This window comes from Berghia stephanieae, chromosome 3, assembly GCF_034508935.2.
Source record: "Berghia stephanieae isolate SIO BIC M18660-M18661 chromosome 3, UCSD_Bste_1.3, whole genome shotgun sequence".
NCBI classification, from domain to species: domain Eukaryota; kingdom Metazoa; phylum Mollusca; class Gastropoda; order Nudibranchia; family Aeolidiidae; genus Berghia; species Berghia stephanieae.
This window is the reverse complement of record NC_088362.1, coordinates 21,021,025-21,045,160: the sequence shown is the minus strand read 5'-3', so window position 1 is coordinate 21,045,160 and position 24,136 is coordinate 21,021,025. Positions and strand designations below refer to the sequence as shown.

The window sequence follows — 24,136 nt, the reverse complement described above, 5'->3', positions numbered from 1 at the left end:
GTGTCAATAATATTGTACTATCTGAAACCAGTCGGCGCTGCTTTTAGTGGCAGACAATAGATATAAACCTAAGTGCACGCATTAACAGGCCTGGTAGCCGAACGTAATCGTGGGCTTATTAAAATTTTAACATTGTTGTAATGGACAGTATTTTGCGTTTGTTTGAGAGTCTATTATTTCCATTACCCATTTATTATCTGTCATTGCCACAGTGGGAGCGATCTATATTCATGTTTTCGTCCAACCAAGTCATCGATCACATGATTTGTTGCTGTACAACGATTGAATATTACTAAATGCATCTAAACACGCTGCTTTGTTTATGAAAGTTGTAAACATACCCATGAGTCATGCTGAGCAAAATGACCAATTGTAGCATTGTAGATTTCTCAAACTGTAAACACTTTTCACTATGTAGGTCATTTTGAGCACACTTTGCAATGTGACCAATGACCTCGAGCATACGGAAAGGTAATATAGATCTCTCCCATTATCTCATAACAATAGGATCATCAGACCAGCAAATAATAAATAAGGCACGTCGATATAGATAGATTGAAGTTGACGTCACTCGGGTCTTTGTTATTGGGCTTTTTTTTTTTTTTCTTTTTTCTTTTTGCTTTTTTTTTTCCATCCACGTTTATGAGTAATTCTCACTTAACTGTATTATCGAGACTATAAAAGTTCATGGTTACACATAGGTTTGTGTGTTGGTCCGTTATACTTCCGGATGGCAATATTGTGAGCTTCTTAGTCAAACGCTACATCTTTCTGACAGGCCAAGTTTTTCACTCACGGTTCTCAACTATAACATAGCGCTGTGCACTATTACATTTATATTTTCGTGGGTGTTTGTTTGTCTGATATAATATGATTTACTCTTATTGTTCTTTCACGTTTAATATGATAACATTACCATTATGATATGATATGGTACTGAAATCACACACACACACACACACACACACACACAAATACACACACGTATATAATCTTATCCTATCATAGGGGCAAATCATTTAAATGCCTTTGATATTAACAAGAAATAAGGAGATGTAACAATGATAAAAAGTCAATAATCAGTGTAATACTAATGTAATAATAGTTGGCATAAATAAATGAACAGGTTAGACTCTTTGATTAATACTTTTAGAAATTTATTTACTAACAAATTGTACTATCATGAATGCTTCTTGTTTTGGTCATTATTTTAATACGTTGAATGACGTCTATGTACTTTTTATTAGTATAATGTGCAGAGTTTTAACATGTTTACAATGTAATACCCTACAAACTGTGGAGTGATCCTCGACAATATTGGAGGTTTCCAGAAGAAGAAGAAGAAGAAGAAGAAGAAGAAGAAGAAGGAGGAGGAGGAGGAGGAGGAGGAGGAGGAGGAGGAGGAGAAGAAGAAGAAGAAGAAGAAGAAGACGGAGGAGGAGGAGGAGGAGGAGGAGGAGGAGGAGGAGGAGGAGGAGGAGGAGGAGGAGAAGGAGAAGGAGAAGGAGAAGAAGAAGAAGAAGAAGAAGAAGAAGAAGAAGAAGAAGAAGAAGAAGAAGAAGAAGGAATGAATGAATGAATCGATTTTCCTAATTAGATAAAATATTTTCTTATCTGATGGAACAAATATGCGACAAAAGAACATATTATATTCATCATCTCTTCAGTCAAAAGAGTATATCATTCTTCAACGCTTCATCAATAATAAATTTAAACCGATTAAAAGAACATTCATTTTTAGGCTTCAGCGTTATAATATGTATTCCAGGTATGGACTGTTCGATTTATTAGAGGTATTTGTCTGATATTGCATAGAATTTAAATCATCGAACATAATTCATGGTGTTTAATCTAGATATCATCTAGTCAGATAACAGTTGTCATTTTATCCAAATAGATACAATATATTTGCTTTTGGATTTCAAATTAAAAGGCGTTACAGTTGTATTTAAAAATTTTAATTATTTTTTAAATTGTTTTTATTTTTAATAAGGTCGTAATTACAGCTTTTGAGTCGTGAATTTTCCACAACGGAGATATAATCAGCGTTGTTTTTACTATTTCCGGAAGTAATACAGTTTTTTATGTGACGTCGCTGCCATTTTCCGTCTGCTGATCTTGAGTTCACCCAAAATACAAGATTGTCCCGATCGCCAAATGCATAAATTAGGACGGCTGATGTCATTATTTAAATAAAACTCATGGCGGAGGCAAAACATCACCAGTCGAATTTCAAGGGATGGTTGTACAAATGGACGAATTACCTGAAAGGGTATCAGAGAAGATGGTTCGTGCTTCAACATGGACTCCTCTCTTACTACAGGTGAAAAACAATCTTGATCACTAACACTAACAACACAGACACACACACACTGACACACTTCAACTAGACAATCAATCGTATATTTATTATTACCGGCATATGACGATTTATGTTATGTCAGTTTGTTGTCTATATTGCGGTTTCTCAAATAAAGAATGGCCCTCACTCTTTCGACTTCGATGTTATTGTTATCGTTCTAACAGTAACAGGCAGGTCTGTTGTTGTCACTCACACAACTGTTGTCAGTTGTTTGTGATAGTGATGTGTTGTTATTGAATTGAAAATGGAAAGTGTAAATCTGATGCTGATACCTAATGCACTTGCACAGAATAGAGAAAAAAGCAAACTCTTGTTTATTGTTGTTTTAAGGGGCCGTGTTTGATTTTTATCCCAAGATCTTACACAGTGACAGTGGGCGGCTGTGGGTGACGTTTTGTTTTGGTTTTGTTCTGATTGGGGTGAGGTTAATTTTTAATCAATTTTTTTTTGAGTTTTGGGATACCACACGTGGAGGTAGACAAACTGCGTCTAGTCTATACTGAGCAAAAGTGGCAATACATTTTTGTTTCTTTTTAGTCTGGCCAAACTTGAAGTTGAAGATTTTCTGGCTTTGAATTTGATACTATGCGCAATAAAAATCTCAACTGTTGGATGAATCAAATGTGGGGGGGGGGGGGGGGGGGGGTACCTACAGGTCAGCAAAGACTATTCAATCTGAAAGAGAGACATTGCATTTATTCTCAGATTTGTGATTGTAATATGGCCATATAAAATGAACATGTTTTAGACATTAATTTCCTAATCTCCATTGTAACAGTAAATCCCAAACCTGGAGCGTTTGATGCAAAATTAGAAAGATAGCGATAATACAATAAATTTCTCTTTGTGTCTTATTGCTTTGTCAGTTGACCATCTTAGTTATAATGATACTGATATAGAAATCTCACCAAGACTTTCAGAATTCTTAATTTGTTATGAGTCAAACAAAAAAAAAAATTGACCTTTTATATAGCATATCCACCAAACGTGCACAAAGCATTTTACAAAGGATAGACAGGAATGAAATGAGCAAGCTCACGAATTGAAAAACATTGAAAAATATGTGACTAACAATGTCTTGTGTTACTTACATTCCTTCTTCATCAAAGCCACCATTGACGGGAACCGTTGTGATAAATTTAGAATCATTACAAGAATTCCGTTTTACTGACTGCTGAATAAAACAAAAGCAGGCCATTTCATCAAGCCAATTTAGTATCTGCAGTGTGCGATTAAGCGGAGAAGCTAAAGGTAGCATCTAAGTCTAAGCTCCAGCTTTCATGGCATGTGCTATTCATTTAGGACCTTTCCCTCTGAGTTTTCTCCAGGATTGGGACTGTAATGTTCAAGACATGGCCTCATTATTAGAAGGTTTTTCTTTCCTTTTTCTTTTCTCTTTTCCATGTTTTATCGACAACAAAATATGACATTATTGTTTGTAGGAATAATAGTCATGAAGTGTTGATTGCTTTCTCTTCTCAACAAGCTGTTTATAAGCCCTGGTCTCCCATCTTGCCAATGTTGGTAGATCATCTGCCAAGCATTCTTCTTGGATGAAGCTGCGTAGTTTGTCCACAATGTCAAATATTTCAGTGTTTGTCAGGGATGGTATGTCAATTCCGATGACTTATCATTTTCATTATCCAGGCGTTGTCTTTTTTGTGGCTGAACGGAGTCCAGTAGCTTTTGAGATGTCAGTTCACCACTGATGTTTGTCAGTCAACAAGCATTGTGCGTCTGACATAGTCAGGGTCAGAGGGACAGTGGAATAGAATTGACGGGGAAGCTTTTCATGTGTGATGTGCGAAAATTATTCAGTGGGAAACAGATTTCCCTTACTTTTTTTGGTGTGTTTTTAAAGATATTTTTCTCCAATCAAGGTGTAGCGATTAAGCAGGGAAGGTGTGCAATTAAGCGGAGAAATTATACAGAAAAAAATCATTTTTTTTGGGGGGGGGGGGGGATGTGTAGCTTATTAGCAGAATGTGCTATTAACTGATGTGCGATGAAGCGGAGTTAGCTGTAGTATGGTCCTGACGAAGAAAAATGTCAGGCTTTAAAAAAATTTTAGCAAAGGGTATCCCTGCTCATTATAATATTTGGTTTGTCTCAAAATGGTAATATTCATTTTTTATCATCTACTTACCTATATTTTTGTATTACAGGAATCAAGCAGAAATGGCCCATACCTGTCGTGGGACAATCAACCTGGCAAATGCAGTCATTCACACAGAGGATTCAACTACCATTGTCATCACCAATGGTGGTGCACAGACTTTTCACTTGAAGGCGGCATCTGAAGTGGAAAGGCAGAAGTGGATAATGGCATTAGAACTTGCCAAATCAGATGCTAAGAAAATGTTAGATGCAGGTTCGTGTTTCATATATTGCTTATTAAAGATTTATAGATTTGTTATATTCCAGAGTCTTATATCACCTCCTGCTAAATGTGTATGTATGTGTGTGGGGGAGGGGGTTATGTAACCTTTTTTCATTAATATTTTATCAAAAATGTTTTGAAGTTGCTTTCATAGCTGAACTTGTATAGAAGTAGATTTGCCCTGAAAATCTTTAAAATATAAACATGTATTTGATTTTTGTTTTTTTTAATAGGTTTTTAAAAATAATTCTTTTTTTTTTCAACAGCTTTATATCTCTTTGGCCCAGTAAAGGCTCAGAATTTGCTTTTAAAATTTGTTTTTCTGAGTCTTTTCTCTAAGATTCAGTTCTCCTCTGGGACTCCGCTTTGGTTGGCTATTGTCTTATAGTGTTGACCTAAAATTACCAAGATATAGATTGACTTCTATATGTCTCTTGACTTTTCAACGACTGATACTTATCCAGGACACCATAGATAGTGATTTTTTAACATTCCTTTTGCTTTAGCTCTTTCCAAACATTTACCCAAACAAATGTCTTTTTTTTTTTTTCAATTTTGATTGTTTGTTGTTCCAAGATTTTCTTTCTTATTTTGTTTTTCCCTTAAACGTGTCCATTTAAAATGAGTTGATGGTAATTAAAAACATAGCAAAGAAATAATTAAGACTAAAGAAATATACATTTTGAATTTACATTGATATAATTATTCATCACCGAAACCAGAAACAACTGTGTAGAATGTAGAGGTTTATTACTAGCATTGGCAGTATTGATTGCTTATTATTATAAGTGCATTAACAAATATTTTCGTGACTGTCCACTAGGGGAATGTACAGTTAGGTTAATATTGCTCTTAAAAAGCTTGCCCTCGGTACCAAACACCAGAACCTTTTTCACCAACTCCTACTAATACTATGAAACTGTTCCCATTTATGTGTGCTCAGTCTGTATGCCTTATTTTCTTGCTTTCTAAGTAATACTGTGTTGGAAAACTTTGTATCGCATTAAAAAAAATCAAAATGTTTTCCCTGTGCTTGTCAAATCATTTTAGGAGACTAGTATCAGAATCTAGCTGTTTTTGTTTTTAAATAGATTGAACAGGCCTGTAATACTAACAGGCTTAGAAAAATATGGGGAAATTAGAAGAGAAATAGTGGGATAGAATGAGATAAAAGAAATACTAACACATGAAAAAAAGAAAAGAAAACAAACTTCCTTATTTATCAACCCACAATTTTATAAGCATGCAAACACACACACAAAAAAAGACGATATTAATATTTGAAAATGTTTCCTATAGTTTTGGTTCTGTATTATTACTTAAAATATATTTTTTTCTGATTCTATTTAGTTGTCGTCATTAATTCTGATCTAGAGGAAGGTAATAGTTAAACCTTTTGCCTTATATACCCCTGTATGCTTTCCAAGTTTCTTTACACCAGTACAATATATAGAACTATTCCCTTCTACGGAATTAATGATTGCAATTAGTTACCACTCCATAATTAGAACATTGGTAATAAGGTTACAATAAGAATAATGATCAGGACGAAAAAGATGATGTTTATGAATGTGACAATGATATTGTCTTTTTACATTTCTGGATTTATGGGCAGATCTCAAAGTGCTTTATAAAGGTCACTGCTCAGATCCTAAATGATATATTCCACATAATGCTGCGGCAAACAAAAAAACAACCCCCCCCCCCTCCCAAAACAAGCTCCTTTATTTGAGTTAAACCACAAGAAATAATAAAAAGGTGTATCGTTATATCAATTACATGACAGTTGTTTTATATAAATATTTTATTTCTTAAGTTATTCCATACATAAAAATTGGTATCCCTATATTTATAATAATAATAATTTTTTTTCTTCCATTTATTTTGATTAGGATTTTCAAGCTTAAAAATTGGAATGCATGTGTTTGGCAATTTTACTTGCTTTAAAAAAAAAAAATAAAAAAATAAAACAGGATGTACAGAATTTACATGATTGGCACTTCATCTGGTAAATTTATGAAAAAGAAAACAATATGAGCAATATAGTGATATGTACTCAAAGTGCTAGACAATAGTTCCAAAGCAGGCAGCAACACAGAACATGTAGGGTGATACATAACACCTGTAAGGTGCAAATACAAATGTTTTTTTGACAGAGACAATGCTGTTTCTGGCTTAGTACTCATTTTAAACCCGGGTATTTTGAGAGATTATTCAAGGATTCAACTTTGTGTCGACTCACAGCAGGACTCGAACCAGCAACCTACAAGTCAGAAGATGAGTGTCATACCACAAGACCACAAAAGCCTTTTAGATCTTTCCAGTGAAATACAGTTGTAAGATATAATTATGATTATTTTCAGTTTTATTGAGATAAGTAGATCAGAATATAGTCATAGACTGATACAAGCCAAGCTTACCACATGAGAGTTGAAACCAGTTCAGCCCAGAAGCAGGGGTGTTTAATGGGTAACAAAATTGACAATGAAAGTTATTAAAGATAATGACTCAAGGACAGATTGAGATTTTTGGGTCAACAAATGTCAACCCCTATCAGAACCAAAATATCTAGTTTTAATCTTTTAAATTACAGCGTTTCACTGGAAATTCATTCAAAATTCTTTTATACTTAAGTTAAATCATTAAAGAAGAAAACCATGTTTCATAAAATTAAGGTTGTCAATAATTTGCATTCTTATTCTAACCTCGAAGATTTGTGTAGAACGACTATGACTGTAGTGGATAATTTGTGGTTAAAGAGAATACAGCCGGATAAATTCTTCAATTAAAAAAATTTATATATATATTAAGGTGTAAACAGTTATATATCATTGTCAAAAATCTTTGGTTCTGAATGTAATGTAGCAAGTGAAAGCTTTTATGATTCCATCCCAGCCCTCTTGATGAGCAGTATTCCACATATCCTATCTCAAGCACTTACCATAAGCAGTAGTGATATGATGATGATAATATTAAATAATAATTATAATTGTAATACTTATTATTAATAATATGATGATGATAATAATACTAGGGCTTCTTAAACTAGATCGTCGTTGGATGCACTGGTCTCGATTGAGTTTTAAGGTTTGCATGTAAATAAGAAAAGAATCTTTATCTCACAAAATTGTCTTTTTTCTGTATGTTACGAAATCTGATCTAGAATTTCCCTGGAGAGCGGAAAGATTCCAGATCATTTAAAGAGCTCAGTTTAAATGAAAGTTTACTTAATGTATACTATTGTTCTTATGAATTCAATGAATATGTACAGGGCATAAGCAGTGTGCATTCGTTTGAATGAGATTGCTTGTTTATTATTTTTATGTAAATGTAACTTTGTTAAACAAGTTATTGCATGTTGTATGTGATACAACGACGATATTACAGTTCACTATGTTAAACCCAATCAGAAAGTGTTTTTGTTTAATACAAAATCCTTTTCAAATCGTTTGTCTATCCTCACACTTTGTCCACCAGTGCATCTGGCCTAATCATATGTTCTTGTGCTTATTTATTCATTCATCTGTTTGTTTGTTTTTACTAGTATTTTGAAAGTACAATCTAGCGTTCTTTATTTTGAGGAGTTTCATCACTTGCAGTCTTGAAAAAAGCACTCTTTGGTTACCTTGTTAGATTTTATAGGGCTCTTGATTACAGATATGCATATTCTTGAAGAAGGAAAATTACACAAGTGTTAGATTGTTTTCTTTATAGTGGGTAGTTTAAATCAAATAACCCTATTTTCCTCATCATAGAAGTGTTTAATCTGATTCAGGTGAAAATCGTTTTCAATTATGACTCTCAAATTTTGGAATGGCAATATCTTTATGTCCAATGGTCTATTATTAAACAAAAAAACTTAACAAAGCAACAGAAGTTACTGATTTTTGTTGAGTTACAAACAGAAAGAGCTAAAGATGTTGAATGAACCCACTAACAATATTTATTATAATTCCTTAATTGAAGTATATGTATAAATATACATATTATAAGTATAAGGAAAACTGCAAAACTTTCCAGCCCACCTTCCTATATACAAATTCTGCCATTTCCAAGTAAAGTGATATATTCGCCAAAAGATGATTCAAATGTTGTGTTTAAAATAAACTATTCCTACCCATGTCCGTCTTGTAACTTCAGCACATAAAGTGTTTTCTACTTGCCAATTTCATGATTACTGAGTTCCAAGGGATGTCAAACAAATCCTTTAAAAAAAAAATTAAAAAATCTCAGATTCATGAAAAGAGTACATTGCCTTTCTTTGTGGGTGGCAATGATTTTTTTTTTTTTTGTTATCACGCAGAAGTACTCCAGACAATAACAAAAAATATCTTATCAATTCCACAATTCACAACTCTCTTTTACAACATTATGCTAAATTTCACTGCTTTAATTTTCTATCATTTTAATTTTGTTTCGAGTTCTATACGCCTCTGCCTTTGTTTCAATTCTTTCACTTCAGGCATGCGTCTTGTATTTATGGCTATATGGTATTGGTGTCCTGTTGTTAGTCTTTAAATATCTGTTTGCAAAAAAAATGAAATAAGCTACTACTGTGCAGTCTTTAGGATGTTAGGCTCTGCTGTGCATGTGTACTATATGCAAAGAGAAACTTTAAAAAAAAAAACGTTTTCTTTTCAATGCTTGTGTACTTCTCCCATCTCTCTGTTACGTGCTGTTTCATTTTTTGTTTTAAATATAAAATGGTTTGTAAACATTTGAATCTATTCCTAAAATTGGAACCCGTGCTTGTGTCTGGATTAGATTTCTAAGTGTTCTAAAAGCTAAGTGCACTCTTAGAATCTACATCTGTTCCCTATTTGAACCCTTCCCCTTTTCTTACTTTTTATTGCTTGCTTTTAGTTGTAAACCTCTTACTTTTTTGATGATCATATTTTCTTCCTTTTTAATGGCATTGAAATGACCAAAATATGTCACAAGCTCCGTAAAGCCCTTAAAAACACACAAAATCATGCTTGCTAATTGATGGTTTCAGATACTTTAAACGAATGATAAGACTCTAAATGATTATTCCATGAAAAAATAGTGGGAAGCTTCCTTATAGACATGAATGAGCTTCCAAGAAATACTGCTCGTGAGTTTCAGATTGCTTGCTAATGGGTTACGCATATTTTTTCAAGGAAGTTGTTAGTAGTTAAACATGGAACCTATCGATGGTCAGCAGATCAAACCTCTGAAGTCTCGATTTTCACCATCAGCGGGTCAAAACGGAAGTCTACATACCAGCTTTGCACACTATGTTTTAGTTAATTTAGGTGGATCAGTTCTTATGTCATCAGAGGTCAGACCCGCCCAAAATTAGATTAAAATGGTGTGCAAAGCTTGTATGCAGACTTCAGAGTTTGTGCCGCCAATAGTGAAATTCGGGACTTTAGAGGTCTAATCTGCCGACCATTGATGTCATTCTTTCTTGATGTCATTTCATCATTTTTTGTATCATCAATTATTGAGCTTTTATATAGCGCAATATCCACTAAACGTGCTCAAAGCACTTTACAAGGGGTTACTGGCCAACAGCAACACTTAACATGTAGGACGGGACATGTCACCTGTTAGGCGATATTGCAATTTTTTTCGGACAGACAATGCTGTTAACGGCCAGGTACTCATTTCACTCCTGAGTACGGTGAGAGAATGTGAGTAAAGAGTCGTTTCCGAGGACTCAACTATGCGCCGAGCGAGGCTCGAACCCAGTACTTCCAATCTGAAAGCGAGTGTCATACCACATGGCCACATAGCCGCACAATTATCAGTTCAGGGTGATGCTTTGTAGTATTATCCACTCATGGTTCCAATTTGTTTATCATTTATTCAGAAAGTGATGAAGAAGAGATCCAACAACCTGATAAAGCTGAGTTAACCATGATGCTTCACACCCTCAATGCCAAGCTTGAAGACCTGCACACGTGCAATGATCTCATTGCTAAACATGGTCTGGCTTTGACCAAAACTCTTTCAGAACTAGAGAGCACCACGAATGCCATGGAAGCCACCAGTTATATGAAGGCTGTTCAGGAAAGAGCTACTCTATTTCGTATTACTTCTACTGCTATGATCAATGTGAGTATTCCTTGCATTTGTACTTTTCAGATTTATCAATTCATTGGATGGCATTTTTAACCAGCACCTGCATGTTTATATATTTTGGCCCCTCAATACTGAACCCTCTTTGTTTAAAATTAGTTTTCTGCCATTCTTTTACTCTAGCATTCTTGCTGTCCACTGTCTGTCACTGTTCACTTGGATACTGTCGTTTAGTGCGGGGCGGTCCTTGGCAAGCTTAAGGACCACGGTCCTACGGTCCTTGGGAAATGAAGACCGCAAGGACCGGTCCTTTTCGACATTGAACATTCCTGAGAGACTGTTGGAAATTCGAACCGGTTTGACCTTTGAGAGCGTGGGATCGTTCATTCTTGAACCGTTAAAGACCGCTACATGATGAAAACCGTGGCCTACAGGAGTAAAACACACGGAGTAGTCACACTCATTTCAAATTGTAACCTAATTAGAGAAGAGGGGTGATGCCTTCTTTATTTGCTCACTGTACTTCATTGTTACTTCGATAATTTAATAAAATTTGAAATTTATCCCCATTAACGGAGATAATGGCATCGCCCAAGGCGTTGATCGAGTTGTTCGTGGCGTTGATACACACATGCAACTCCTACCCCCCCCTCCCCCCCCCCCCCCACACACCACAACATTAGAGGGCAGCGAGCATTGAAGAGTAAGAGAGAGACGTGAAGTTATAATAAGAGGGGGTGGATGAGGTGATAAGAGGGGTCGATGGTGACTTTTCGCCAGATCTAACAAACTCAGCTACCCATTCATTGCTGAGTAGACAGGGATTCAGAAAAAAATCGACTGCACCCGGGATCGATCTCTGGCCCTTTGTATATAAAGAGAGTGCTCTATCAACTGAGCTATCGGGGTCCCCAAATATTCTATTGGACTTTTTTAAAATTCAGACGTTATAACTGGGTTTTTTGGAAGGAAGAAACTAATGAAACTCATATTATTTGATTAGTAAAAACACCAAACGAAATTTTAATATTATTGTATTATTTTAAATGACAACACTGCGATAGAAAGGAGTGGTGACAAGAGATGGACAAAAGAAAACAAAAAATCGGATTTGCTACTTGCTAGGTTCGACACACACACACACACACACACACACACAAACACACACATCTTTTGTAGTCACATACATTTCAAACAATAACCCATTAGAGAAGAGGGGTCATGCCTTCACCATAGATCATTGTCATTGCGATCATTATGGTGTAGTAAATTTTGAAATTTACCCCGTATAATGGAATCGTCCAAGGCGTGCGCCTCCTGTTCCCCCCATCTCACACACGAAAGGGCGGTTTGCGAAGTGGAGGTTGGTGGTCGTCTGCCTGTATGGTCGTCTGTGTCGTTTAGTGTATGGCAAAGGGGGGTGGGTGCGATTAATTAAGTGGGATGGGTGGTGATTGGTGGAAGATAGGCAACCGAAGCAACGAATCGCTGGGGAAGTAGTAGGCTATGGCGCGAGACCGTAGGACCGTGGTCCTTGCAAGGACCGCCCGCACTAGTTGAAAGCTGATAAGAAGTGAGGACCGCCGCCGATCTTCCCCTCTTGGACCGGTCTTCGGTTCACAGCTAAAAGACCGTCGGACCGCGGTCCAGACCGGTCTTCAGCGCGGCACTACTGTCGTTACTTTCTTTTCCTTGGATTGATAAATTTGTTCATTATAATTTACATCTCCATAATGAAAAAAAAAAGCTAATTTATTCTTTTTTTTTTTTTTTTCGTCATAGGATGATTGAACTTTAACTTTGATACAGTCTTTTAATGTTCTCATTATGTATGAGGTGTTAGTGAATCGCAGTTCTTGCTTTCCAGGCATCAATAACGATTATTATTACATAATTGTCCAAACATATTGCTGTTTTAGGTGATAACGGTGTTGTGTATATGGGTGTCCCGATTGATCTATTTGAAAAGTTGGCAGCTATGTAATATTATTCTTTTTGGAGTGCTGGTTGGGGTTCTTTGGCCTACATAGTGGACAAAATGGTCACTTATTGACCCTTCCATACCCCTATATTTGTTTTCCAACTTGCTTTTTGTCTTTGTTTTGAAATGAGATTACTTGGTTTTGTCCTTTTCTGGACAGGATCCTCGGTGGGGGATGGAAACAGTAAAATGTATAGTTATAGTTTTGACAGATGATATTTTTTTCTTTATAAATCATCTCTCTGTTATGTACTGTTATATTTTTTAGTTTAGAATATATATATATACCTCCCAAATCTTACGAATTTTTCGTAATTTTACAAATTTTAGACAAATTTCGTGACCGATTACGAAAATAACGAAATTTGATGGAAAATTATGAACTTTAAATTCTCATTTATACTTAAATAATAATAATAATAATAATAAAATAATAATAATAATAATAATAATAATAATAATAATAATAATAATAATAATAATAATAATGACAACAACAAAAAAGCATTTCTACAGCGCATAAGCATTTCTTAGAAATTTGATAAAAAAAGTTAATTTCTACTATTTTAGATTTCAAAATTACGTAATTTATCATTTGAAATTGGCCAAAATAATACAAATATTTTACTTTTAAGTAAAGAAAGTAACACAATCACACAATTGAAACATAATGTGCTCTGTATCAATTAAATAGAAATTTTCTTTTCTATCCTCTTCTTTGTTTGTACCAAATGTTATCACAATGAGTTACATGGATTATATATGTATGCAAACTTTTATATGGGATTTGCTGCTCATCCAGGCTATGTATTGCTATTTAATTAATGTGCCGCATTGACACTCGCTTTCAGATTGGTCAGTCTTTGGTCTTAGTCTTGCTTGGTCCATAGTTGAGTCCTTGGGAAAGGCTCTTCACTCACATACTCATGTGTAAAATGAAGACCTGACTGTCAACAGTGATGTCTCTGTTGGAGAAAAAAATTTGTAATGTTACCTAACTGGCATCATGTCTCATTTCACATGTTGCGTGTTGTCGTTGATCAGGGACCCTTTGTAAAGTGCTTTGAGCACTTTTAGTGGATATTGCGCTGTATAAAAGCTCATTTAAAAAAAATAAGAATTAATGGCAATCAGTCCCAGATTGCATAGGCATATGGATGAATTTTGGTATTGTTACACCTAGTTTGTTCCTTATTTCCATTTCCATGGGAGACCCTGATGAAGGTCATCTTCAGATGAGCATGGCCAGACATTATTTGTGGTGCATTTGAGTATAACAGGCTACTTTACTCCCCTTGGTTAATCTTAGAAGGTCAAGCTTTGTAAAGGATAATCTTATCTATTGTTATAATTTGTCACAGGCTGCAAAGATCAACATGGATAAGGATTATCCTTTTATTTCTTTGATTAATAGCTCTTTTTTTGTTTTTTGCTAATCGATCAAACCACTGTTGTTAGTATTTTTGTAACAAATTTAGGACAAATGCTACATTAATCTGTTATGCAACATTGTAAAGAGGAAACACTTGTGATTCATGCTTTAAATGCAATGAAAAAAAAACCAAAGCAAACCAAAACACCCAGTCATAATGTGAAAATAACTGCCGGAATCTACTACTAAAATACTTGACTCTCCACTGAGGATGTCTTAACCTAAACAAAAATTTGTGAATAACAGTTCACGATGAAACAGCTAAGGTCAATTGACGAAATAAACTAAATGGCCCTGAATTCATTTTGGACAAGGTTCATCATGCAAAAATGGCAAGAATGTGTGACGTTTTCAAATGATATGTTTCAATACATCAAACTAGTAAAAACACTGCAAGGAACGTGCAAAAGCAAAAGTTAAATGATTTTAAAAAATATTAATCATATTCTCCTTCAATGAATCTGCCAAATTAGCAAGTCTGTTATAGTGACCTTTTATAGCATGATTCACTCCATCCAGACGTTACTTCGTTTTTTTGTTTTTTTTTTCAATCCAGATGTACTTCTTCTCATTCATAAATGAAACAGTATTTTAACATGTTATTATTTTCCCCAGGCTTGCAATGAGTTCCACGAGTTGTCCCAGACTCAAGGCCGCCGATGGCAACGCACCATTCACCACGAACACGAACAGAGGCAGAAGCTAGAAGAAATGGTGGAACAACTTGCCAAAAACGTTGTGTCCTTGGAAAAGAAGGCACGCATGTCTATTAGCGGGCAACCCATCAAAGGAACTGGTGAGTTTTATTTTTATTGGTCTTTCTTTCTTTTCAACTTTTTGTTTGTTTCTTTTATTCTTTCTTTCTTTCTTTCTTTCTTTTATTTTTCTATTTTTTTTTTTCTGTATACCTTATTATTGTCTAGCTTCTTGAGTGTTTTGATTTGATTGATAGTTCAGTTGGAAGATGGCATATCGTCACATACAAAGGAACTTTGTTTACTTCCTGGTTGAAGAGAGATTTATCATTGGACCTCTATCTACTAATCAGTAAATGAGAAGCTGGATCTTTTAGATCTGATAGAAAATGCTTTTTGTGATAGGTTCCCCAGGCTCTACTCCATTTTTTAAAAGGATTTCTACTCTCTGTTGACGATCCTTTCTGAAATATTGTTACGTTTCTAGGAATTGACAAGATATGAAGTGAATAGAAAAGTGCCAGAAGACAATAGAGAATAAAAATTTTTTCGCGGCGGTGGTGGGGTTTGAACCTGCGACCTTATTGGTACGACAACTCCGCCTGGCAGGTGAGAGCGTGGCTCTACCGTGTGAGCTATCCACGAACACAAAAATATTCGTTTCAAACTCAAAGTCATTACTAGATCCCTCTCTCACCCACTTCTTGAGACCACCGATTCGTTCGTACACCACCATCGCGAATAATTTTGACCAGCAGTTAAGCTTAATAGCCAATATTCTCAACACAAACATATAACATATATATATATGTTATATGTTTGTGTTGAGAATATTGGCTATTAAGCTTAACTGCTGGTCAAAATTATTCGCGATGGTGGTGTACGAACGAATCGGTGGTCTCAAGAAGTGGGTGAGAGAGGGATCTAGTAATGACTTTGAGTTTGAAACGAATATTTTTGTGTTCGTGGATAGCTCACACGGTAGAGCCACGCTCTCACCTGCCAGGCGGAGTTGTCGTACCAATAAGGTCGCAGGTTCAAACCCCACCACCGCCGCGAAAAAAAAAAAAATTTTTATTCTCTATTGTCTTCTGGCACTTTTCTATTCACTTCATATCTTGTTGTTACCAACATAAGTGCCTGCTCCACTTACGTTTCTAGGAATTGTGTTATTATCAGGGGATTCTTGACCTACAATTTGAATATTACAGCTCTGATAACTAGTTTGCAGTTTGGTAATCAAACCTTCCATCCTCTTGATATCATCTATTTATCTTCCTCTTCCTGCATGATTCTACCTCAGTATCAGACAGCTTTGTGTTAAATAGAGTTCTTGCTTTACTCATTCTAGATCTCACTCAGGAATACGAAATAATGTTTCATGATTATTTTCTTCTTCTTTTCTCTTCTTTTTACAAGCCTAATCTATAAAGATAAAAATGTGATAACTACAATCACATTAGTCCGATACATTTTTTTTGTTGAGTAATGATAGCCCTGTCATATTTTTTTAAATATTAATTTTTAAAAATTTTGATATGATTTTAGATGCTGTTATTTAAACGACTGATTATGCAAGTGGAGATGTGTTTTTTTTAATCTGTATGTTTGTATCGCTCTGTGTGTGTGCACTGATTTTTTTTTCTGCTTTGCTCTGACTTGTCATAACATGAATGTTTTAGCTATATTGTCAAAAATATTCACAGTTGGCAACTTAATTTTTATGCATACTTGACCACTTGTTATAACCAGGTCAAGGGTTTGCCAATCCATTTGGCATATTGTTGGTATTGAAGTAGGAGGCAGAGAGCAAAAAAAAGGGAAAAGGGTAAACACGAGCAGAAACTATTTATACAATATATGGTAAACGAATTCCATTTGTTGCAAAAAAAAAAAAAAAAAAAAAAGAAAAGATATCTCTATATATTGGCATTTGAATCCTAGAGATTAGATCTGATTGAAAATTGATAAGATCAATGATTTGATCACTGCAAAACATTTGGGGTTGAAATGTTGTAATAGACAGTTTTCTCCTTCCAAGAATAGTGCCATGTTAATCTGACCAGAAGAAACACTTTTTTTTTCTTATCCAAGAGAACAACATTAACTTGGTTTTGTTTTCTGAATTATCTTTTCAAGTAATGCTGTAATAGAATAGAAGGTTATTTTCCTTACGGATCTAGCTTTATCACTGCTCAAAAGTTTATCAGTCAGAGTGTGTTGAGATTAGAGTATGTTGAGATTTCAGATATTGAATTGGGACAGAGCACTTTGTTTTCATACTTGTGTGGACTATTATGAAACAGTGTTAGTTTTAAAGGATTTCACAAATAAGGAGATTGGAAATGAATTGAACCAAGACATTGATTTTAAAAAAATGAAAATGCTTACAGGTATTTAAACAACATTTAATAGAAATATATTTAGTCAGACTGTTTGTTTTGGCAATGTGGTTCATTTTGATAGGAATAAACTTTGCCAAAAGCAAATATTTCAGATAAGGGGTCTTTGTAGATCGGAGGAAATAACATTTTAAAATGTTGAGATCTGGTCACCTCTCGGCGCTGTACTTGAGTGTTGTGATACTAAGCTACTAGAAGCTGAGGACTAAAAAGTAATAAACAAAAATGAATATAACGGCTTAAAAATAAAGAACAAAATACTAAACATGGAACGTTTCGGGTTCAAAATTCTTCTTCAGCCAACGACAAACAATAAAAACAAATACATTACTAAAAACGAGATCGACGATTAAATATTTCGTACTGAGAGGACCTATGAAATATTTAGTCGTCTAGTTGTTTTTTTTAGTTATGTATTTATGTTTTTATTGTTTTTTGTTGTTGGCTAAAGAAGAGTTTTGAGTATGAAACGTTCCTTGTTTAATATTTTGTTCTTTTTTTGAAGCTGTTATATTCATTTTTGTTATTACCATCAAAGTGTTGTTAACAGGTCAGGACCTTTAAAACAAATTTTAAAAAGAATGATTGTGGCAAAATGATGCATTTCCCCATAAAACTAAGACAGCTTTATAAACCCTTTGGTGGTTAAGTTCAATTTTACTCTAGCCTGACAGCATATCTTACTACGAAAACAGTAACCTAACTGCGACTCTGGCATCAGTGAATCTCGAATCACATTGCTGTTACTGCTTTCCTGGTTAGAATTGTTCAGCCTAAGAATGAGGTAAATTGGTGGAGAAAATGTGATTAAAAATTAAATATTTTCTATTGAAGGGTTAAAGGAGCAACATAGGAAAACATTTATTTTTTCAACTGTAGCACACCTTATATCGAGCAAATCAAAATTCGATACCTCAGTAATGCTATGTACTTAATTTTTTGGATTCACTTTAAAGAATAGGGGAACATATGCGAGGAAACCCGGATATCAAGAGGTTTTTCCCCGCTTGACTATGATTTGGCGCATATTTCAATACTTTCCCTCCTCTCCTCTTAAAAAAAAGTATTACCATTTCCAACTTGTATATAATTACATTCTATTGACTTTGATATTATTTGAAATGACAAACATGTGAATTGCTTTTTTGTAATATTGATAACAAAGCATTTGTTACTTTTCTCTGGCTTAGTTTATTTTTGTTGTTGTTGTAATTCTTCATAATAGATAAACTCGCGCTATGATAAAGTTGCGATCAAAAGAAACTTCAATTTTATAGTGCGTCTGTTTATAGGCAAGAGTTTGTATTATACTATTGAATGTTAGATCAAAGGAACGAGGAATAAATAAGCTTTAGCATAGTCAACAATTTAAAATCTGCTTTGCATTTTTACAGCGATAAATGTCACGAATGAAACAAGACAACAAAACATGACTCGGGGGTAAAAATCAATCTTTGGTGCTTCCTTCATTTGCATTCATCACACATCTAATTCTTTTGTGCATCGATGATTGCTACTATTTACATTATTTTGTAAGGGCGACATGTCTTCCAATAGGCTTCAACCGTGGTGATGTTACTTCCCTCGTAATGACGCAGAGTAACTTAGTAACTGGTTCAAAACTATCGGGACAATGGAGGACGCCCTTATGAAGTACATCTCCGACGAGCATAGAAGTGTATCCAGAGGAAAAAAACATTATAAATCTGATCATGTTTTGACTTTTATACTTTCTGATCACATGACATGTGAAAAAGTTCTTGCCAGGATGAAGAATAAAAAGTACCGATTTTCTTTGTTTAGAACCGCTGCTCGTTGCTTGACGGACGTGACATCAGACTATTGAATCCAATTCTGATCGTAATACCCAGACATTGATAATATCAAAAGAAAGCGAAATCACAATTCCTCAATTTGGTATGCCATAATGTGTGATCAGTCAATCCTACATACACAAGTTACCGGGAGGAAAAATTAAAAATGTCTTAATGCCGTGACTGTATAGCGCACTATCCGCTAAATATGCTCAAACTGCTTTACAAGTGGTCTCAAGCCAACAGCAACATTACCATTTAGGACGAGGCATAGACTAGACATAACCACCTGGCTAACGAAGCTACTCTACTCTGGAAGAACTTTGGTGTTACATTGAAGGTCGGTGAAGATGCAGATCAGTTTTGATAGCTTCCACAAACGTGAAGCAGTATTTGCCGTATGGTGTTCTTTTTAAGGAACTATTGTGTAATCTGTCAGCTGCTGCTGATACTCCCATGCGGATGCGTCACATAACGAATTATACATTGTACTTCGTGTGGAGTGCCAATCCCCAAGAGAGCCATTCCCACTTTCTCTCCGCCCCCCCCCCTCTCTCTCTCTCTCTCTCTCTCTCTCTCTCTCTCTCTCTCTCTCTCTCTCTCTCTCTCTCTCTTATATCTCCCTCTTTCCCTTCTCTTTCTTATCTATCTATCTATCTATCTATCTATCTATCTATCTATCTATCTATCTATCTATCTATCTATCTATCTATCTATCTATCTATCTATCTATCTATCTAATATATCTATAATATTAAATCGTGTTATGATACAACGTGATCTGACAGTGATGATGATAGCCATACATGTCTGATACATCGAGGTATATATATAGCTTATATTATTATTATTATTATTATTTTATTATATTATTATTATTATATTATTATTATTATTTATATTATATATTATCTCTCTCTCTCTCTCTCTCTCTCTCTCCTCTCTCTCTCTCTCTCTCTCTTTCTCTCTCTCTCTCTCTCTCTCTCTCACACACTCACACACACACACACTCTCTCTCTCTCTTTCTCCTTTTTTTTTTCTCTTTCCGGTCTTGTTTGTCCGTTTCACTATGTACCGAAGAGAAATAATTGAATTGGTTAGTACAAATCCTACTTAGCTAAGTTGATTACTTACTTCAGCCTCATAGCAGCTACATACTATATCAACCACGATGTAATTCACTTTGCCCTAGGTGAATGCTGGAAGTCCTAAAGAGGCTAAAAGTCCAAGAAACAGGACGTTATCCGCTATCAAATAAGTCTTTTTCTCATTGCGACCGAATTATTCCGCCTAAACTATTCATCCAAAAAAAAAAAAAAAAGTTACACCAACTATTAAGCTGCTGTTTAAAGAGCCATTTTGTCACCGGATGCCCCCCCCCCCCCCCCCTTTTTTTTTTTTGCCCATGTTAATACAGTAGTTTGTAATGTTTTTTTTTTTTTAAAGAAAACATATACAGGTGGTCAAGAGCTGCTTTAATTCTTCGGTATTTGTCAGCTTTGACCACTCCATCATCGTATTTTCAATGACATTTAAGTGTTGTTAAACCTTGATGAAAAAAGATAAAAATTAACAAAAACAAAAAACAATTTAAAAAATTGCTCTCTGCTTCATTGCTTTTTATATCTTTGCTTCGCTGCTAACCAATGGAAAATACTTCCTTTTGTCTGTCTTTTTATTTTTTTTTCGTTATCTATCCTCTTTGTCAATAATGCTTTACGTTGCAGCCGTTCTCATCCATCAAGAAATGCCCAAACATCAAATTATCTTTATGATCTTTTTCTCCTCCTCCCCCGCCCCCCTCCTCCTCCTTTCTCTTATCCTCTCCTCCTCCTCCTTTCTCTGTTCTTCTCCTCCCCTCGTCTTTCTCCCCCTCCTCCTCTTCTAATTTTCTCCTCTTACTCACCTTCCTCCTCCCCCTCCACCTTCTCCTACCCCTCCTCCTGCTCCTACTCCTCCGCCTCTTCGTCCTTCTTCTTCTTCTTCTTCTTCTTCTTCTTCTTCTTCTTCTTCTTCTTCTTCTTCTTCTTCTTCTTCTTCTTCTTCTTCTTCTTCTTCTTCTTCTTCTTCTTCTTCTTCTTCTTCTTCTTCTTCTTCTTCGTTCAAATCCAACTTCGTCAATCACAAGAAAAATATAGCATTAACTTTTTTTTTTTTCACCTGCAATAATAATATGATTTAGTTAGGATTGCTAATACTAATAATAATAATATTATTATAGAAAAAAAACATGAATGTAGATAACGGAACATGACGGAAAAATCATGTAGTCAGGAGTTGAGTATCACTTGCCATGTAATTTGTCTAGTACGTACGTCCATTCATTCTCCTATCAACTCCACGAAACTGGAGGATTGGAGAGAAGCTGCCACCACTTTCATCGATCGAACAAAAAATTGACACAAGCGCGCGCGCACACACACGCACACACACACACACACACCACACTCACTCACACACACACACACACATTTGTCGTCGTGAGTAGTGGTTCCATTTTCTCATCTCTTCTTTGTCAGTGTCTGCAGTAGGCAAACTTTTGGTTCCCGTTGTACATAGAAAGCAAGTGTCTTGTCTTTGAATACACGCACGGAGTATTAGCAAAAGATAGTCTGACAGTTAACGCAAGTAATGCTGTAATAATAATAATGATGATAATAATAATATAGCACCAACTCGCTTCACTAAAGCGTACAAGTGTCTTTATCGAACGCTGCCAGACAAAGTCGTTGCTTATAATATCGGATTCCATCAGTGTCCTTGCTATCTCCGGATTTTTCACAGCCATTTTTTCCTTCTCTCTCATGTGTGTTATCTAATGCTATGTCGGATGAGTTGTGTTGTTTGTGCCAATGTGTTTGATTTCATAAAGTGGATATATCTATATTCAATTGTGTCATACCGTGTTCTGCTTTCATCACCTTGATAAAAATTATTTTTAACGAACAAAAAAAAAAACAAACAAAAAAAACAAACAAAAAAAGCCCCCACAAAAACAAACAAGCCTCGATGCACAAAATAATTTACATATAAAACTAACTGGTAAGTGCCCCCCCCCCCCCTCTCTCTCTCTCTCTCTCTCTCTCTCTCTCTCTCTCTCTCTCTCTCTCTCTACCTCCTCCATTTCTCTCTCGCATGCATTTCCTCCCCCTCTCTTTCTCTTTCACTCCCCCCCCCTCTCTCTCTCTCCCTCTCTCCCACACACACTGCATTCCTCCCTACTTCTCGCTTTTTCCCTCTACCCCCGCCCCTCCACCTCTCTCTCACATTCCCCTTCCTCCCCACCCCCTGCCCCCCCCTCTTCTTCTATCTATCTTTATCTATCTATCACTATCTATCTATCTATCTATCTATCTATCTATCTATATCTGTCTCTCTGCCCATCTCTCTCTCTCTCTCTCTCTCTCTCTCTCTCTCTCTCTCTCTCTCTCTCTCCATCCATCCTAGCTCTCTTTTCCCCTCGACCCTCTTCCTCCTCCCCCCCGCCACTTTTTCTCTTCCACTAGCACTCATTTATAAATATCCTTTATTTTCAAATGTACATAATGCCCTCTTGTTTTGCTTTACAGTTCTACATCATTTGTATATATGTATCAGTGCATGACATAATCAGTCGGAAGGTGAAAAATTTGCATTTGCATTGTTTTACCTTTTCTGAAAGAATATGCTCACCAGAGCATTTTAATCTTTATTTGAAGTAAATCGGGTAATGTTTCATGAAGTTATGGTCAGTTGTATGGGAAATGTATCCAGCAACTTTTCTCAAATTTCATACTTTTTCAACTTGACTAGCTGTAAAAAATATTTAGAAGTGAAACTAAGCTTTAAAATTTCCCGAAGATGCACAAAAAGGGTTGATTTAATCATTTATGACAACTCATTTTTGATCAAAATTGACCTTCTAACTAAACTTGGCAATATCTCAGTTCAAACCTTTTCACCATCCGACTGATTATGTCGTTCACTGTGACATATTTCAAAGCTATGTTTTTTCTTCTTCTTCTTTTTTGTTTTTGTTTTTTAAAGTTCAGCACTTAGACATTTCTCGGAATTCACCAATGAGGTTCTAAAACAGCAAAGGGTACCCTTCCCCTCATCACCAGCCAAATAATATTCGTTTTGATCTCGTTGGTCTTAATTAATTTCATTTTTCTCTGTAGTTCTATTCTAGACTGTGTTTTGGTGTTTTGCAGTAGCTTTTACGAATAGGACCAGAGAGATATTTTGATTGCAGACATTACATGTTATATGTTATTTGATATGTAATAAAACCTTAATATTACTGTGTAATGAAACAAACAAACATACAAGCAAATAAAAGAAAGTCGCCTCTCCTCTGTTTGAATGTATCATTGACTCTTTGAGAGGAAATCCTGTTTATCTGAGGAATGGAATGTGATGCACTATCATGTTATTGTTTTTTATTGTCGTTTTCGAAGCTTACTTACCACTTTGAAGGATGCACACACATACACACACACACACACACACAAACACACTTATACTTACACTCACAGAGAGAGATAGAGAGAGAAGAGAGAGAAAGGAAGAGAGAGAGAGAGAGAGAGAGAGAGAGAGAGAGAGAGAGAGAGAGAGAGAGAGAGAGAGAGAGAGAGAGAGAGTATTTGCGTGCAATGTACCGTTAGTTCATATTATAATGGGTTGGTTGCCTCGAGTCAATAGAGGACACCTTAATTATACCGCTGTTTACAAAATGACATTGATTGGCCGCCTCTTGAATACTGAGGCCTTTTGGTACGTTCACCAATCGTTCCAATATCAAACATTTTTTTTTTCGCACAATCGTAGCACGGTTTATTCGTCCTACGAGTATATGTAATATTGAACCACGGGTCCTTAATACAAGTCGTAATCTCTTTGAAAAGGGAGCTTGGTTGGATATCAATATGCTGTACAATATGGATATTATTGCTTGATGCTTTAGAGGGCCTTTTTTCTTTTAACTTTTGGACACAAACAGTCATTATATAAAATCGAGTCAATCATCTCATTTGTTCCTTATCG

The 24,136-nt window shown here is 35.5% G+C and overlaps 1 protein-coding gene across 4 annotated transcripts in view; it reads left to right on the top strand.

The window, feature by feature from the left end:
* Positions 1–2,065: 2,065 nt before the first annotated feature.
* LOC144967309 (oxysterol-binding protein 1-like) overlaps positions 2,066–24,136 on the top strand; it is an 86,443-nt gene continuing 64,372 nt past the window's right edge. For 2 of the 4 annotated variants that reach the window (XR_013644347.1, XM_078904384.1), the window contains exons 1-5: positions 2,084–2,323; positions 4,528–4,733; positions 6,093–6,122; positions 10,579–10,823; positions 14,816–14,996. Coding sequence is in view for 1 of the 4 variants with exons in the window: in XM_078904384.1 (XP_078760510.1) it covers positions 2,202–2,323; positions 4,528–4,733; positions 6,093–6,122; positions 10,579–10,823; positions 14,816–14,996 (784 nt within the window). In the remaining 3 variants the exon portion in view is untranslated. Of the gene's footprint in view, positions 2,324–4,527; positions 4,734–6,092; positions 6,123–10,578; positions 10,824–14,815; positions 14,997–24,136 lie in introns of all 4 variants that reach the window. The other 2 variants (XR_013644349.1, XR_013644348.1) reach the window with 2 other exon arrangements.